Here is a 17,830-nt window from a genome sequence, read left to right on the forward strand (position 1 = left end):
CTTAGCTTTATGAAACTCACTGTAATGTATTTCCTTTTCTCATTTTGCCTTGAACTAGTGAAAACGTTGCCATGAACCAGCACTGCTTCTCAGTCTGGCTTTGGAGGCCAGTAGGTTAAACCAATTCAGATGCTTGCATTTGGGTCTGTTGGGGCCTTTCTACAGTGTACCATAAGCCATCCAGATTTATTCATTCTCCCGGAAACCCAGGAGGGAGATCATTTCAGCCCACTTGGCAGAAGTGGAGACTGAAGTCTTGGACACAGAATTTATAGCTGGCAAGGACTTTATTCATCATCCATACCCTCAGTAATTTACAGATGAAGAGTCTGACCCAGGGCACCAATAACAATCACTACATGGTGGCAGTAACTACTATGTGCTTAGTAGCTTACAGTTCATACAGAGATTTTGCATTCAACAAATATTTATTGAACTAGGACGGAGGCTAAGACCTGGGGACAGAGTGGTTAGGGAGAACCTGAGTGCCCCGAGTTCTTTGCATTTCCACCACTGCTTGAGGGACTCTCCAGCCTCCTCACCTATCACTTAGCCCCTGTAAAGGAGGAAGTCCCTTTGGCGAGGGATATGAGATCCTGTTTGGCCAATGACCATAGTCTGCCCTCCAGGGCCCGTGAAGATGGAGACCTTGGGCAGAGTGAAGGGCAGTGCCAGGCCTGGTGCAGCTACTCCCTATCATGTCTCTCTCCCAGGCTGCTCCAGCCTGGTGGACTCCATGGGGACCACAGGCCTCACCTCCATGGGCAGTCTCAAAACATTTGCCCTCCTGTGGGCTGTCTCATACATAGACCCAGACTTTCTTGGAGAAGGAATTCCGAAGAAGCAAAAGCAACCAACTCAAAACCCCCACTTCCCAGAGAAGAAAAGGTGGGCAAGCAGATGCAGAAGGGCAGCAGCCAAAGTCTGCGGGTTCCTGCGGCGGCCAGGGGAGGGGCGAGCCCTACAGGCAACTTGAACGGAGAGCGCTTTGATCACCCGCCAGGCCTGGAAGGCAAGCCCCAGTCAGGTGGAAGGTAGCTGGCTGCGGGGCGCGGCGGCGGATGGAGGAGCCCAGAGCCACAGACCGCTCACAGCGGTACCGGGGCGGGGAGCGGGGCGGGGAGCGGGGCGGGGAGCAGGGCGGGCAGGAAAGCGGCCCGACCTTCGTCCTGCCGCTTGCCCTACTCTCTGTCACTGCCCCTGGAAAGAGAGGAACCCATACTTGCTGGTCTGAGCCATGCACAAGGCGGGGCAGCTAGGCCTCTGTGCCCGGGCTTGGAATTCGGTGCGGATGGCCAGCTCCGGGATGACCCGCCGGGACCCTCTCGCGAATAAGGTGGCCCTGGTAACGGCCTCCACCGACGGGTGAGTGCTCCGGCCAGAGTTTCTAAGGCCCTGGCTGCCTGGAAACAGCCACTGGCCTCTCATCCTCGGCCTCTGGTGCCCCTGTCCTCAGACCTTACACGCTGCCAAAGTCTGGCCCTGGAAAAAAAAAGTAGCCACTGGTCTGCCTGAAGCCCCTCCAAATCCCCTGGCCCTGGACCCTCCCTTGCCTGCGTTCGTGTCCCTGCTGCCTCTGGCACAACTGTGCCACCTCTGTGCAGCCCCATCGATCTAGTCCCCCCAGTGTTCTGGGCTGCCCCAGTCAACCAGCCCCACCTAGCGTCTGGGAAGACCAGAAACTGGAAATCCAAGGAAATCTGGATTTCCAAATCCTATCCTACGGCCTCCAGCACTTTCAAAATGTACCAGACGCTCTATTTGGGCATCAGAAAGTCTCCCGGAACCCCTCCCCCATACCTAGATGGGACACAAGAGCCATGTGTCGAGATTTTTGTTTAGGTCGGTACATCTAGGCCTACCTTGCCCAGCCTGTTTCTCACCCACCACTCTTGTCTGTCCTGGTCCTCATTTCTACAGGACTTTGCCAGATGCCAGCTCTTCACAAAACTAAAATACAAATGTAGGTAAAATGCTAATAGCTGACAAATGCAAAATGTGTAACTCTTCCTCCCAAGGCAATATTTACATTTTTGACCGGAGACCATCTTTTCACATGCACCCCAAAAAATAACTAAGGATAGAATTTTGAGAATGATGTAGATGAGTAAGAAAGAAACCTCGGGGCAGGGCTGTTCTGAGTGAGACCCTCAAATCACGGAAGTGGCTGCTGCTGCACACCTAGCTCGTTTCTTACCTCTCAGTCCCAACAGGAGATGAAGCCTGTCACCCATGGTGGGAACTGTAGAAAGTGATGTCAGTTCTTGGGAACTGAGGCTGTGGTCCAGGTCATAATAAAAATAAGTAAAGGAGTGCCAAAAATGGCCGTGTCATTAAGCCTGTTTTACACATAGTAGGCACATGTAGGGGTCATATAGAGAAAGAGCCAGAATTCAAACCCCGGCAGTCTTAACTTCAGAGCTCATGCTGTCGACCTCTTCCCCTGCACAGGCCTTGGCAGTCTTTGTCTCTTTCTTATCACAGGATTGGCTTCGCCATCGCCCGGCGTTTGGCCCAGGACGGGGCCCACGTGGTTGTCAGCAGCCGGAAGCAGCAGAATGTGGACCAGGCGGTGGCCACGCTGCAGGGGGAGGGGCTGAGCGTGACGGGCACCGTGTGCCATGTGGGGAAGGCAGAGGACCGGGAGCGACTGGTGGCCACGGTGAGCTGCAAGGAAATGGGCACAGAGCCAGGAGGTGGAAAAGGGAGCCAGCCTGAGCCTCCTTCCCTGCTTTCCTGGACAGCAGCACATTTTTACTGTGTGCCTTTCTATTATGTCCATATACTAACGTCAGAGAATCATCCCATCTCAGTCAGAGAATGTTAAAACATTCTAATGCTTCAACCCTGCATCATCCCTTGAGTACCCCAAAGAAACAGCTGGTACTGGTTCTCCAGTAATTTTCAATCTAATTGAACAGATGTGAAGGGTAAATACAATCACAAAATAGATGTTCCTACCCATGAGCTAATAAACAATCCCCTATTCTTCAGCTTATAGAGTCAGGTCCCTGGGAACCTCAGGAAGCAGCCCACCATGTTTCAGCCACTTACTATGTGCAATTTCCTGTGTTCAGAGCCTTACAAAGGTTATCTCTAGACCTGACAACAACCCAAGCAAGGCAAGGACTATTCTCTCAGTCTGAAGACCCTGGCTCAGATAGCTGGAGCAACTGCCCAAGGTCCCACAGCCAGTAAGGAAGGACCCAGACCTCCCAAGCTCCCTTCCTTTATTGGCTGCCTGTGGACTACCAGGTACTGGACTTTAGTCTCAAAGAAAGTATATAAGTCAATGTCATAATTAGTAGTGGACACCAGCCTTCCAGCTGCAGAAGGAAATATGAACCATCCAGCAAAGGAAGCTCCTCTTCCCTTGAGGCTCAGGGGACACACTTTATTTCCCAGAGTGGAAGGGAGAATCTACCCAAAAATGGAAAGTACAGGATTGTGCTAACAGATTGGAAGGTTGGCAGAAATAATTTGCATAATCTTCTTAGAAGGGGAGGATCTTAAGCAATAGTAGACAGTAGTATGGTAGACAGAATAGGGTAATTCCATTTTTAAGGAGCTGTCTGGCAAATGCTCAAATGTGCATTGGAAAGAGCCAAATATGAGTCCAAGAAAGTCACAAATGTGAGTCCAAAAAAGCTTGGCCTAGGCTGGTGGACAGAGCCCAAGACTGGGGCCTTGCTCCTGATGATGGAAGGAGCCGTTTGGGAATCTGGATCAATTAGCATTAACCATATGACATGTAAGTAGCAATGTAATGTGAAAATCCTCCCGGAAAAATATCCTGTGGCCCCCACCAGCTTCACTTAACATGGCCTACAGGCCTGGCCCAGAGGTGGTACTTGACCTAAACCTTAAGGAATGGATGGGAATGGACAGATGGAATAGTGATGAGGTTCCAGATAATGCTGCAAAATAAGCAGACAGCCAAAGAGGAACTGAAGGAAAGAGAGGAGCACTGTCAGTCCACAGTGGAGAGCACAGGCTCAGGCGTACTACTGGGAAAGGGGCTCCATTGGAAAGATAGAGGCCATGGGCCTCCATATCCTTTTTTTTTTTTTTTTTTTTTTGAGACAGAGTTTCATTCTTGTTGCCCAGGCTGAAGTGATATGGCACAATCTCAGCTCACTGCAACCTCCTCCTCCAGGTTCAAGCAATTCCCATGCCTTAGCCTCCCGAGTAGCTAGGATTACAAGCATCCACCACCATGTCCAGCTAATTTTTGTATTTTTAGTACAGACGAGGTTTCACCATGTTGGCCAGGCTGGTCTTGAACTCCTGACCTCAGGTGATCGACCCCCTTGGCCTCCCAAAGTGCTGGGATTACAGGCATGAGCCACTGCGCCCGGCCATAGCTTCTTAAAAGGATACGTTAAGGACCTTAAAAGGATATGGCCTCTTAAAAGGATATGTTTACATATTCTTGCAGCAAATAAGAAGCCATGTGAGGTTTTGAGCAAGAGAAAGATGGTTATTAGGAAAGATAATCTGGCTCTGGTAGGAAGGATATACAGAGAAGACACTGAATTCAGGGCATCAGTGAGGAAGCTGTTGCTGTCATCCAAGTTTAGATCAGTGGTGATGGGACTGGAATAGATGGGCCCAAGAGACATTTAGTGGAAACGAACCAAGATTTTCCAACCCCATTTCAAAAAGTGGTAAATAGAGAAGTCAAAAATGACTCTCAGGTAGTTTGTATGAACATTGTCAGAGAGGAGAATGATAGAATACTTCTCAGCAATTTGAAATGTCTTCTGCCAGTTGCCACATGTTACCCTGCAATGAGAAAAGCCACAGCCCTGAGAATGGATACTACCCAGTGGCCTCCTCATCTGCACCACGAAGCTTCTCAGTGGTGTTGTAAGTGGAAACCAGAGTAGCTGCCTATCTGCTTGATTATATTTTTTCTTAAAAATGCATAACTATCAGAACACAGAACAAACAGCTCCTAACTGCTTTAGAGTAGTGATCACACAATTTAGAATAAGACTTAGAAGACTTTTTTTTTTTTTCCAGAGACAGGGCCTCACTCTGTTGCCCAGGCTGGAGTGCAGTGACATGATCATAGCTCACTGTAACCTTGAACTCCTGAACTCAAGCAGTCCTCCCACCTCAGACTCCCAAGTGGCTACAACTGTAGGCATGCACCACCACGCCAGTTCATTTTTTAAATTTTTTGTAGAGTTGGGGCTGTATTTCCCAGGCTGTTTTGAACTCCTGGCCTCAAGTGGTCCTTCCCACTGGGCCTACCAAAATGCTAGATTATAGGTGCGAGCCACCACACCCAGCCTCATTCATGTTTTATGGTTTGCTATCTCTGTTCAATCAAAACCCAGCCTCCTCCCATCTCTGTGCTGACAGGCCTGGAAGGAGAGGAGCATGGGGTATGCAGCAGAGTAGAAAATGTCTCCAGGTGATTCTAGAGCAATCCATTGTCTCCTCCCAGCCCAAACACGTGTACTGAGCACAGCGCACATCACTTATTAACTTATTCTGCACCTCCCTAGTAACAAGTGCATTGGTGAGACTTATACAGAGCCAAGGTAGGTGACTGGGCTTTGTGCCAGGATACCAAAATTTAAAGGGTGCAAGAGAGTATTAATACTGGTTTTAAAAGATTACGTGACTGTAAATTTTGTTAGATTTACATGTTGACAGCCCAGGCATTCCTTCAACTGTCTAGAAACAACTGAGCTTAGCACCTAGTTAACAAGAATAATTAGTTACAATGGGAAGCTAGCAGATGGTGTACATTGTTAGTAACACCCCTCTGTGTGCCAAATCTGGAGCACAAAGTTGACCAAGGGCCCATGTACTGCTACTTGCCCAAGGCATCAAAATTGCCAGTTCTGGGCAAACGCAAAGTCTGGTTTCAGGGTGGCCTTTGTACTGAAAACCCTTGTTGGCAGATTCTGCTTGGCCATTCATTACTCTAGCACACGCCTCACTATCTACTTATAACTTATTAAGGAGGTGAGATGTTGCCTTTCTTCACTTTCTCAACTTAAATTTCAGTTTCTGCCTTGAATCTTTCATGCCTCCAGGTCAAAAGAGAGAGACAGAGACAGGGAAAATGACATCATAACCAAATATGGAATTGCTTTAAATTCAGGCTGGCATCTTCTCCCATCACGGCTCTCCTGGGCAGCCAGTTTCCTAATGACCCCAACTCACTTTCAGAGGGCTCTTATGAATTAGCTCTGTGCTACAAAGTGGGAGACTGACCTCAGTTCTTCCACCACTAACTAGCTTTATGCCCTGAACAAATCACTTTCCCCAACACGGAATAAGCAGGCCTCCTGTTCTTAGCTAGCCCCAGTGTGTTACTACTGAACTATAAGATCTTGAGAAAATTCTCTGAAGCTGTTTCATCATCTCCACCTTAAGGACACTGGAATAGATGATCTCAAAGGCCCCTCCAGGGTAACTTTCTTCAGCTCTATTTAAGCCAGTTTTTCCATTCAGGTAAGTGTGGACAGATTGACTTTGAGATAATGGTAACTTATTCAAGGAGAACTGGACAGTAAGCACTTGGAGAAATGTGGGTGGAACTCAGTGTGAAAGGAAGAGGAGGGGTCTGGAAATAGATTTTGGGGTAGGACTTGAAATCATTAGAATGAAGGAGCTTCCCAAAGGGAAAGTGTAAAGAAAAGAGCATCAGAGACAGCCTTGGAAGAATAGGAGGTGGGAAGAAAAGACTGCAAAAGAAATAAGGCCACCTTCCTGGTGGCTTGTGCCTGTAATGCTTTAGGATACTGAAGCAGGTGGATGGCTTGAGCTCAGGAGTTCCAGACCAGCCTGCACAACATGGCAAGACCCTGTCTCTACAAAAAATACAAAAATTTCCCGGGTGTGGTGGCACGCACTTGTAGTCCCAACTACTTGGGGGGCTGAGCCAAGAGGATGGCTTGAACCCAGTAGGTCAAGGCTGCAGTGAGCCGAGAACATGCCACTGCACTCCAGCCTGGAAGACAGAGCAAGACTCCATCTAAAAAAGAAAGAAGCCAACCTTAAATGGTTAGCAGCAGATCTTAGGGTAGTTTTCAAAAAAGATGTTTTAAGAAATAGAAGTTATTTTGATGATAGTTCCTAAGAAGGAAGCTTTTGTTGTCATTGTTGTTGTTGTTTTTAATATAAAGATAAGGTCTCACTGTGTGGCCCAGGCTTCTCTCAAACTCCTCAGCTCAAGTGAGCCTCCCACCTTGGCCTCCCAAAGTGCCATGATTACAGGCATGAGCCACAGCTCCTAGCCCAGAAGGAAGTTTTTATCAACATGGGTAAACGCACCTCCCTTACTTACTGCAGCCCTGGTCCAGACCTTACCCCTCTCTCTAGGCTGTGAAGCTTCATGGAGGTATCGATATCCTAGTCTCCAATGCTGCTGTCAACCCTTTCTTTGGAAGCCTAATGGATGTCACCGAGGAGGTGTGGGACAAGGTGAGAGGGGATTAAAGCAGTGGGGGTGGGGCGGCCTTGGAACACATTCAGCACAAACTCCATCTGCTTTTAGAATGCATTTGTCAAGGGCAGTGTAAATGTGAGGACTCTTTGCCACGTGCCACACACCTGGAGCACATCTTGTAAAGGGCGGGTGGGGGTGGCTCTATCCCTGCCCTTCTCATTCGTTTCTGCTGCTCCTAGTTCTTTCTGCTTCTATCTGCTCTTCACTAGCCACAGTCTGCTCCCCTCCCCAGGCTTCTTCCCTGGCATGCTCTTCTGCCTTGTTGATTTCCAACAGAGACATAGCAGCTAATATGCCAACAACTACAACACTTAATTTACACACCCACATGTCCCCTTTTCAGCTGACAAAAAGTAATCATTTTTTATTAGTTGGGAAATATTAAATGCTGCCAGTTATTTAAAATAGTAATTCTGGTGAAATGACCAGTTGCCACTATATAGCATACACCCCTTAAAAAAATAAAATAAAAACCTATATTATTTTCTTCTTAACTGCAATGTCAAGAAAATCTGAGATCCAGATGTCTAAATTCAAGTGGTAGAATATTGGGTTTTATGTGAAAGTGTATAATTACATTATATTCATAATATATTTCACACACACTTTAATTACAAAGCTTTAATTAAAATATTTGTCTTTGTTTATTAAGGTTAATATTCCCACATGATTGGGAAATGCTAATTTTTATGATCTCCCATGGTTCTGCGTTTTACACTGATGTTGTATTAGTCTGTTTTGCATTGCTATAAAGGAATACTCGGGCAATTTATAAAGAAAAGAAGTTTGTTTTGGCTTATGATACTGCAGACTGTACAAGAAGCATGGTGCCAGTATCTGCTTCTGATGAGGCCTCAAGAAGCTTACAATCATGGCAGAAGGAAAAAGGGAGCAAGTGTGTCACATGGCAAGGCAGGAAGCAAGAGAGAGATACCAGTCTCTTTTAAACAACTAGTTCTGGCATGAAGTAACAGAGTGAGAACTCACTCATTGCCACAAGGAGGGCACCAAGCCATTCATAAGGGATCCACCCTCATTACCCAAACACCTCACACCAGGCCCCACCTGGAACACTGGTGATCACATTTCAACATGGGACTTGGGACAAACATACCAACTATATCAGATGTCATCAAAAATTTCTCAACACTAAAGTATCAGCTTGCCAAAATACTATGATTTATTTACCAGTGTTTCATACACATAAAGACCAAACTGTCAAAATGCTCTTCAGTGAGCTAGTTTTTGATTCTAGTTTGAGCTAGATTGAGAGAAGGCTGGGCAACACAGTGAGACCTTTTCTCTATATTAAAAATGACAACAACCCAACAATGAAAACAACATCTTCCTTCTTAGGAACTATCATCAAAGTAACTTCTCTTTCTTAAACCATCTTTTCTTCAAAACTACCCAAAGATTTGCTGCTAACCATTTAAGGTTGGCTTGTTTCTTTCTTTTTTTAGACAGACTCTTGCTCTTTTTTCCTTCTTTCTTTTTTTTTCTTTTCTTTTTTTTTTCCTCACTGTGTCATTGAGGCTGGAGTGCTGTGGTGTGATCTCAGCTCACTACAACCTCAGCCTCCCAGGTTCAAGCAATTCTTGTGCCTCAGCCTCCCAAGTACCTGGGACTACAGGCATGTGCCACCACACCTGGCTAATTTTTTGTATTGAGATGGGGTTTCACTGTGTTGCCCAGGCTGGTCTCAAATTCCTGGCCTCAACTGATCCCCACACCTCGGCCTCCCAAAGTATTGGGATTACAGGCATGAGCCACCACACACAGCCAGATTCTGATAGTCTTTAAAATAGAGGAGCATCATTCATGAATAGTCTGAATAGAGACCATATGAAAGTCAGTTTTAAACTAAGTACAGGCACACCTTGGAGATATTGTGAGTCTGGTTCCAGGCCACCGCACAATAAAGTGAATATTATAATGAAGTGAGTCACATGAATTTTTTGGTTTCCCAGTGCATATAAAAGTTACGTTTACACTATAATGATCATCTAATGGAAGTCTATTAACTGAGCAATAGCATTATGTCTTAAAATATATATACGTATCTTAATTTTAAAATACTTTATTGCTAAAAAAATGCTGACAATCATCTGAGCCTTTAGAACTTGTAATCTTTTTGCTGGTGGAGGATCTTGCCTCAACATTGATGGTGGCTGACTTGGGGTGGTGTTGCTGAAGGCTGGGGTGGCTGTGGCAGTTTATTCAAATAAGACAGCAGTGAAGTTTGCCACATCAGTTGACTCTTCCTTTCACAAAAGGTTTCTCTGTAGCATGCAATCATGTTTGATAGCATTTATCCACAGTAGAACTTCTTTCAAAATTGGAGTCAATCCTGTCAAACTCTGCCACTGCTTACTCAACTAAGTACATATAATATTCTAAATCCCATGTTGTGATTTCAACAATGTTCATGGCATCTTCACCAGAAATAGATTCCATCCCAAGAAACCACTTTCTTTGCTTATCCATAAGAAGCAGCTCCTCAGCCATCTACATTTTGTCATGAGATTGTAGCAATTCAGTCCCATCTTCCAGCTCCACTTCTAGTTCTCTTGCTATTTCCACCACATCTGCAGTTCCTTCCTCTGATGCAGTCTTGAACCCCTCCACGTCATCCATGAGGGTTGGAATCATCTTCTTCCAGACTCCTGTTAATGTAGATATGTTGACCTCCTCCCATGAATCACAAATATTCTTAATGGCATCTAAAATGGTGAATCCTTTTCAGAAGGTTTTCAGTTGACTTTGCCAAGATCCATCAGAGGAACCACTATCCATGGCAGCTATAGCCTTACAAAATGTATTTCTTAAATAATAAGTCTTGGAAGTCATGGGCTGCAGAATGGATGTTGTGTTAGCAGGCATGAAAACAACATTAATCTCCTTGTACATCTCCATCAGAGCTTTTGAGCGACCAGATGCATTGTCAATGAGCAGTAATAGTTTGAAAGGAATCTTTTTCTGAGCAGTAGCTATCAACGGTGAGCTTAAAATATTCAGTAAACCATGCTATAAACAGATGTGCTGTTATTCAGGCTTTGTTGTTCCATTTATAGAGCACAGGCAGAGTAGATTTAGAATAAATCTTGAGAGCCCTAGAATTTTCAGAATGAAAATGAGCATTGGCTTCAACTTAAAGTCACTGGCTGCATTAGCCCCTAACAAGAGAATAATCCTGTCCTTTGAAGTTTTGAAGCCAGGCATTGACTTCTCCTCTCTAGCTATTAAAGCCCTACATGGCGTCTTCTTCCACTAGAAGGTTGTTTCATCTACATTGAAAATCTGTTGTTTGCTGTAGCCACCTTCATCAATGATCTTAGCTAGATCTTCTGGATAACTTGCTGCAGCTTCTACATCAGCACTTGCTGCTTCATCTTGCACTTTTATGTTACAGAGGTGGCTTCTTAAACCTCATGGACCAACCTCTGCTAGCTTCCAACTTTTCTTCTGGAGCTTCCTCACCTCTCTCAGCCTTCAAAGAGCTAAAAAGTTAGGGCCTTTTTCTGATTAGGCTTTGGCTTAAGAGAATGTTGTGGCTAGTTTGACCTTCTATCCAGAACATGAGAACTTTCTCTCCATATTAACAATAAACCTGTTTTGCTTTCTTATCATTTATATGTTCAAAGAAGTAGCACTTTTAATTTCCTTCAAGGATTTTTCCTTTGCATTCACAATTTGGCTAACTGGTGCACATGGTCTAACTTTCAACCTGCCTCAGCTTTAAACATGCCTTCCTCACTAAGCTTGATTGTTTCTAGCTTTTGATTTAAAGTGAAAGATGTGTGACTCTTCCTTTCACTTAAACACTTACAAGCCATTGTAGGGTTAATAATTGGCCTAATTTCAATGTAAATGTGTCTCAGGGAATATGGAGACCCACAGAGAGGGAGAGAGATGGGAGAAGGGAGAGCAGTCAGAACACACAACATTTTTCGATTAAGTTGACCTTCTTTTCTGGGTGTGGTTTGTGGTACCCCAAAACAATTATAATAAAACCATGAAAGATCACTGATCACAGATCACCATAACAGATATAATAATAATGGAAAAGTCTGAAATATTCCAAGAATTACCAAAATGTGACCCAGAGACAAAGTGAGCACATGCAGTTGGAAAAATGGCTTGAATTAATGCAGGGTTGCCACGAAACTTCAATTTGTTAAAAAAAAAAAAAAAAAAAACACAATATCTGCAAAGCATAATAAAATATGTGTCTATAACTTTTCTTTTAATTTGTATATTTTTTAAACTATCACAGTACATCAAATCCAAACAATGGCAGATCGTTGATTGAACTCTGGACTTTAAAAAACACACACACACATTTTGGGGACAATTGAGGCCAATATTAGATAAAATTATCATCATTGTCAAACTCTTGGTTGTGATAACAGATTATGGTTGTATAAAAGAAAATCCTTACTCTTTGGAAATGTATGCTAAGTATTTGGGGATAGAGCATTGTAATATCTGCAACTGAGTTTACTTATTTTATTTTAGGTTATTTATTTATTTTTGTGATGGAGCCTCGCTCTGTTACCCAGGCTGGAGTGCAGTGGTGCTATCTCAGCTCACTGCAACCTCCACCTCCCGGTTTCAAGCTATTCTGCTGTCTCATCCTCCTGACTAGCTGGGATTACAAACACATGCCACCACATCCGGCTAATTTTTGTATTTTTAGTACAGACGAGGTTTGCCATGTTGCCCAGGCTGTTCTCGAACTCCTGACCTAAAAGTGATCCACCCATCTTGGCCTCCCGAAGTGCAGGGATTACAGGCATGAGCCACCATGCCCAGCCCTGAGGTTTTTTTTTTTTTTTTTACATTTTTTTCATTTTTGTTCTTAGTAATTTTTGATTTTATTATATAAACTCTTTCAGAAAACTTGCAACTGAGTTTCAATGGTTCATTTAAAAAACTATACAGATCTACAGAGAGGACAAATAGGACAAAATGTGAACAATTGGTGAATTTAAGTGAAGGATATCTACATACTCATTGTACTTTTATCTCCAATTTTTCTGTAAGATTGAAATATTTTAATATAAGCAGTTGTCTAGAACAATGTAAACAGGGGTCATACATTTGTTTTAGATTATGGATGTGGGGATTCTGATTGTAGCCTGTCCCCCGGCTTCCCCAGAAGGTGACTCCTCATGATCCCACTTTCTAACCATGCCTAGCCAGACAGTCCATCCTAGAGGGCCAAGAGCATCTCACTCCCTAAGCCCAGAAGCCAGAGAAGTGCTAGAACAACCCCACGTATCCAAGGTCACACCACATTTTCCCTGAGAAGCATGGCCCACTCTAGGGCAGATCCAGGAGGCTGACAATTCAAGGCTCTACCTACTTTGAAGAAACAGAGAAAACACAGCTCAAATCCAAAGAAGCCCTGAGGATTTAGTCCCCTTCTGGGCCAAATCATACTTGGATGGTTATGAAACAAGATGAACCAGGCTCCATTTTTGCTCACCTGAACCTAATGTATCATTTTCTAGCTGAGCAGCTGGTGAGAGCTACTTCTCTCTGAATCTCAGTTGCTTCATGTGTAAGATGCAGGTATATCATCCTAAGATCTTTGTCAGCTCTGACAAACATCCTAGGAACCCACTCTAACTCCTCATTGCCATGCCTCCTCCAGTGCTCTTCACTCATGCTGTTTCCCCTTCTTCTCTTGGCTTCAGACTCTGGACATTAATGTGAAGGCCCCAGCCCTGATGACAAAGGCAGTGGTGCCAGAAATGGAGAAACGAGGGTACAGAGAGTGAGAGAGAGCCTGGGTGAGATGGGACCCCACACGGGCTGAGGGTTCTGGTCCACAATGGGAAGATGGTCAGCTCTCTTTTTTTTCCAGAGGTGGCTCAGTGGTGATTGTGTCTTCCATAGCAGCCTTCAGTCCATCTCCTGTAAGAACCCTTTTGTCTACCCCTTCCATCCCATCCTCCACTACACATCTTTCCACCCCTCCTATTACCCAAAGAAGTTTGTGTCCCCTTTTAGAATCACACCACCAAGTCCCTGCCCACAAAATAGATGTCTTGCCTCCACAAACCATAACCTAGGGGAGATTTAGCCACAAGACAGTTTCCTAATTGTGCCCCTCCCTTACAGGAGATCCCTATTGAGCACTGCCCTCTATGTCTAGTTATTAGAACCAAGAATGACCTGGAAACTATGAGTCTAACACAGTCTCTTCTTTCTCCAGGGCTTCAGTCCTTACAATGTCAGTAAAACAGCCTTGCTGGGCCTGACCAAGACCCTGGCCATAGAGCTGGCCCCAAGGAACATCAGGGTGAACTGCCTAGCACCTGGACTTATCAAGACTAGCTTCAGCAGGATGGTGAGGAAGGGGAGCTTTGAAAGGCATCCATCTTCTTGGACAAGGAAGACCCGTACCTGAGTCCTGAGCTCTCAGCAACTCCATTCTCCTTCCCTGGTCTTTCCCATATTCCCTCTCTGTACCAGCTGCCCTATCCAAGCCACACTCCTATCACACCTTTCCTGAGGTGCAGAGTGGAGACTGAGGTATTCACACTCTACCCACAGTGTTTCCTCTCTCTTTACATGGATGAGAATTGGAGAGACACAGCAAAATGCATCACTAGAATCTGAAACAAATGAAACAGATGAGGGCAGTGGGGAGAGCTGGGAGCTAGAAAAAAATAGGAAGTGAAAGAGGGAAGTCTCTCCATCCTTCCTGTCAGTTGCCATGAGGATGGGCAATTTCTTCCCTTTCTGTTCCTCACTTTCCTCTTCTTAAACATAAAGAGATTTCCCTTCTTCCTGCAGCTCTGGATGGACAAGGAAAAAGAGGAAAGCATGAAAGAAACCCTGCGGATAAGAAGGTAAACTGTCATGCAGGCAAAGGCACTAAGAGACATGAAGATGGGAAGCTCTGGTCCCTAGCAGCCCACAGCCCGCTGTCTCAGTCCCACAGATAACACAGGCAGGCTCTCCTCTGCCTCACAGACCACAAATTCATAAACACTATCACTACAGTGGCCTGAGCAAGAAGTCAGCTTCGCTCTCAAAAGGTAAACACAGAGACCTCGGGGTTTCAGCAGTGCAGAGCTCCGGGAGAAGCCCTGAGTCCTCTCTCCACCTGGGGGATTGCCTCCACCTCTGAGCATCCATGGAGACCAGGGACCAAAACCAAAACTATGCTTTTTTAGTTCCCTTGAATAATGACACATGTTTACAAAACTCAGGTTGATGATCTACAATCCAAATGAAAGGAATGAAGAGTTTTACTAAGCCCCAAACTCCCCTTGCCTAAGGAGTTACTTTCTACCCCAGTGAGCTGGGTGAACTGTTCAAGCACCTTTGTCGGGCTCCCTTTCCTCTAAGTTCCCTTCCTCTCTTTAGCTTCTGGCTTCAAGGACAAATGCCAGCAATGCCTAACTCTGTACTGGTCCAGACATCCCAAATGTTCCCAGAGCCATTCTGATGTCAGGCATGAGCTGTAGGCCTGGTTCATAACTCATTAACAAGTCAAGGGATTGTCAACCTAGAGCGCCAATGAATGATCTAGCCCATGTAGCTCAATATTGGATTCACATTAGAATCACCTGGGGAGCTTTTTAAACTGCAGGTGCTCAGGCCCCACCCACTCCCAGAGGTTCTTTTTAATTGGTCCAAGGTAGGACTTGACCATCTGGGCTTTTGTATTTCTTTGTCTTTTCTTTGCTTTTCTTTTTTTGTTTAAGCCTCTCAAATGATTGCAAGACACAACTAGAATGGAGAACCATTAGTTCAGCCCTTCTAGGTTTGAGTTACTCACTCTGCCCACCTCTACAGCATTCTATGGCAGGCAGATTAAAGTGTCTCCTAACTATGCAGTCACTGATAAAATAAGAATTGGCACATTCTCACCAAATGAACCTGACTTTAAGGCACAAGTATAGATTCCTGAAAAAGTTGTAAGCTGAATCTGTACAAATTGAATCATTTTAAACACACCATTTACTGTCACACAGACTCCCTGAAACTTCAGTGTGTGCACATGTGAAACCATTTTTTTTCGAAGTATGAAATAATTGCTCACCATTTTATCTATATAACTTTGGATTTTGGTGTCCTGAGCTCTCTAAAAAACAATGTGTTTCTATAGTATTTGAATATTATGGGTAATGGTTTTTGCAGAGTACAGTATGCTTATACTAAATTATAACAGCATATCCTCATGGTAACACTATTTGATAGGCGGAAAGCTTGTACACTGATCCTGAAAAGTCATCTGATAATTCTTGATTAAGCAAATTTAACTCCCTGTGTCCCAGGTGAGGGAGGCAGACCTGTTTGATTTTTACTCCCTTCCTTGCTTCCCCTATTCCCCAGGTTAGGCGAGCCAGAGGATTGTGCTGGCATCGTGTCTTTCCTGTGCTCTGAAGATGCCAGCTACATCACTGGGGAAACAGTGGTGGTGGGTGGAGGAACCCCGTCCCGCCTCTGAGGACCTGGAGACAGCCCACAGGCCAGAGTTGGGCTCTAACTCCTAGTGCTTTTCCTGCATTCATCCACTGGCCTTTCACACCTCTGCTCACCTTACTGTTCACCTCATAAAATCAGTTCTGCCCTGTGAGAAGATCCAGCCTTCCCTGCCGTCAAGGTGGCGTCTTGCTCAGGATTCCTGCTGTTGTTGTGGCCTTGGGTAAAGGCCTCCCCTGAGAACACAGGACAGGCCTGCTGACAAGGCTGAGTCTACCTTGGCAAAGACTAACAGATATTTTTTGCCCGGGCCACTGGGGAATTTGAGGGGAGATGAGAGAGAAGGAAGCTGGAGTGGAAGGAGCTTGCAAATTAACAACTTGCAAATGAGGTGCAAATAAAATGCAGATGATTGCGCGGCTTTGAATCCAATCGACCTGTTCATTTCTCAGTGTTGGGTGCTTAGCTGAGCAGAGAGCAGAAGTCTGGCCAGGCTGGATCTCTGGATCCCCCAGCCCTCCTCCCTGTCTCCAGGACCTGAGCGTGATGTTCAGGGCTGGAGGTGTCTGCAGAGCTGCCAACTGGAAGGAAGGTGGCACGGGAACTCCCAGGACGCCACGGGGATCCCCGAGGCAGGGCGAGCCCGGAGAGAGTGGGGAAGGATAAACTCTCTAACACCTCCCCGCCCCTTGCCTCCCAGATCAGGCCAGGTCCTCTCCTGGCATGGCCCTACGTCCCGAGTTTCCTCCCGAGTCAGCAAGTACAAGTTGGACGGGTCCTGAGCCGGTGGGGAATAGAGAAAGGCCCTGCAAGGTGCCCAGGCCCACAAACAAAAGAAATGGGTTCTGCCCACGGCCTGAGGATTGAGTAAACGGAAAGTGGGGACGCTGTCCCCCGCCCCAAAGGCACTGACACTGGGCGACACACGCTGGGCCTCTCACGCCGACGGGCCTCTCACACCGGAGCCAGCAAGAAAGGTCGGCGCCAGCGCGGGGGGTCTCAGGAGTCTCTGCAGCGCGGCGCGCATGCTCAGTCCGGCAGCTCTCCTGGCCGCTGTGGGAGCCCGCGCTCCAAGGCCGGGTAAGGAGAGGGGCGCTCACGCAACCGCCCGTGTCTGGAGCGGGCTGGCCTCTACCGCAGCGCTCAGCGCCCCCGCTTTACTGTAGCGGAGTCTAGCATGTGCTGCGGCTCCACAGCGGTGGGGGTGGCGAGGGTGGCGGGGGTGGCGGGGGTGGCGGCGGCTCCTCTGCAGCAGCCTCAGCAGCAGCGGTCGCCATGGCCAAGCCCACCCTGGAGCTCATCTGAGAGTTGTAAGGTACCGGACTGCTTCGGTCTTTGGGACAGCGGGTCTGGTAGCATCCCAGATCCAGCGCGTTACTTCCCGCCGTTCACCACAGCCCGGTGCCTCACACCCCGCCACCCCATGCACCCAGGCTCTAAGGCAGCCTCTGCATCTCAGTCCTGGCATCGCTGTCCCTGGAGCATTCTCCGCTGGAGCTGGAGCTTGACGGGTAGGGTGGAGAGGTGGGGGGATGGGGGGGGAACTGCATCAATTAACCGGACGGTGGGGGAGGGACATCCTCCATTGCTGAGGCTTCAGTAGGCGGTTCTATGATCACAGTGTAAACAAAGCCGCAGGGAAGCTCTAACTGGGCGGAACCCACTGCAGCTCAGCAAGGCCTACTGCCTCTCTAGATTCCACCTCAGGGGGCAGGGCATATCTGAACAAAAGGCAGCAGACAGCTTCTGCAGACTTCAGTGTCCTTGCCTGACAGCTCTAAAGACAGCAGTGGTTCTCCCAGCACGGAGTTCACGCTCCGATAACCGACAGACTGCCTCCCCAAATGGGTCCCTGACCCCCATGTAGCTTGACTGAAAAACACCGCCCAGTAGGGGCGGAGAGACATCTCATAC

At 46.5% G+C, this 17,830-nt stretch overlaps 1 protein-coding gene across 4 annotated transcripts; it reads left to right on the top strand.

Annotated features, from left to right (window-relative positions):
* Positions 1-1,157: 1,157 nt before the first annotated feature.
* On the top strand, positions 1,158-16,348 carry DHRS4 (dehydrogenase/reductase (SDR family) member 4). 4 transcript variants are annotated; one of them, NM_001131820.2, is given in 8 exon segments: positions 1,181-1,365; positions 2,485-2,662; positions 7,345-7,446; positions 13,174-13,244; positions 13,344-13,395; positions 13,695-13,829; positions 14,279-14,334; positions 15,827-16,335. In NM_001131820.2, coding segments are annotated over 8 exon segments (837 nt in total). In that variant the 5' UTR covers positions 1,181-1,237; the 3' UTR covers positions 15,942-16,335.
* The last annotated feature ends 1,482 nt before the right edge of the window (positions 16,349-17,830 follow it).

Source organism: Pongo abelii, chromosome 15, assembly GCF_028885655.2.
Source record: "Pongo abelii isolate AG06213 chromosome 15, NHGRI_mPonAbe1-v2.0_pri, whole genome shotgun sequence".
Classification (NCBI taxonomy): domain Eukaryota; kingdom Metazoa; phylum Chordata; class Mammalia; order Primates; family Hominidae; genus Pongo; species Pongo abelii.

Coding starts and splice junctions, on each gene's coding strand:
- DHRS4 (XM_024231158.3), top strand. CDS start 1,238: ATGCACAAGGCGGGGCAGCTAGGCCTCTGTGCCCGGGCTTGGAATTCG. Junction 13,396..13,694: donor CAGCCTTCAGTCCATCTCCT/GTAAGAACCCTT, acceptor TTCTTTCTCCAG/GGCTTCAGTCCTTACAATGT. Junction 14,335..15,826: donor GAAACCCTGCGGATAAGAAG/GTAAACTGTCAT, acceptor CCTATTCCCCAG/GTTAGGCGAGCCAGAGGATT.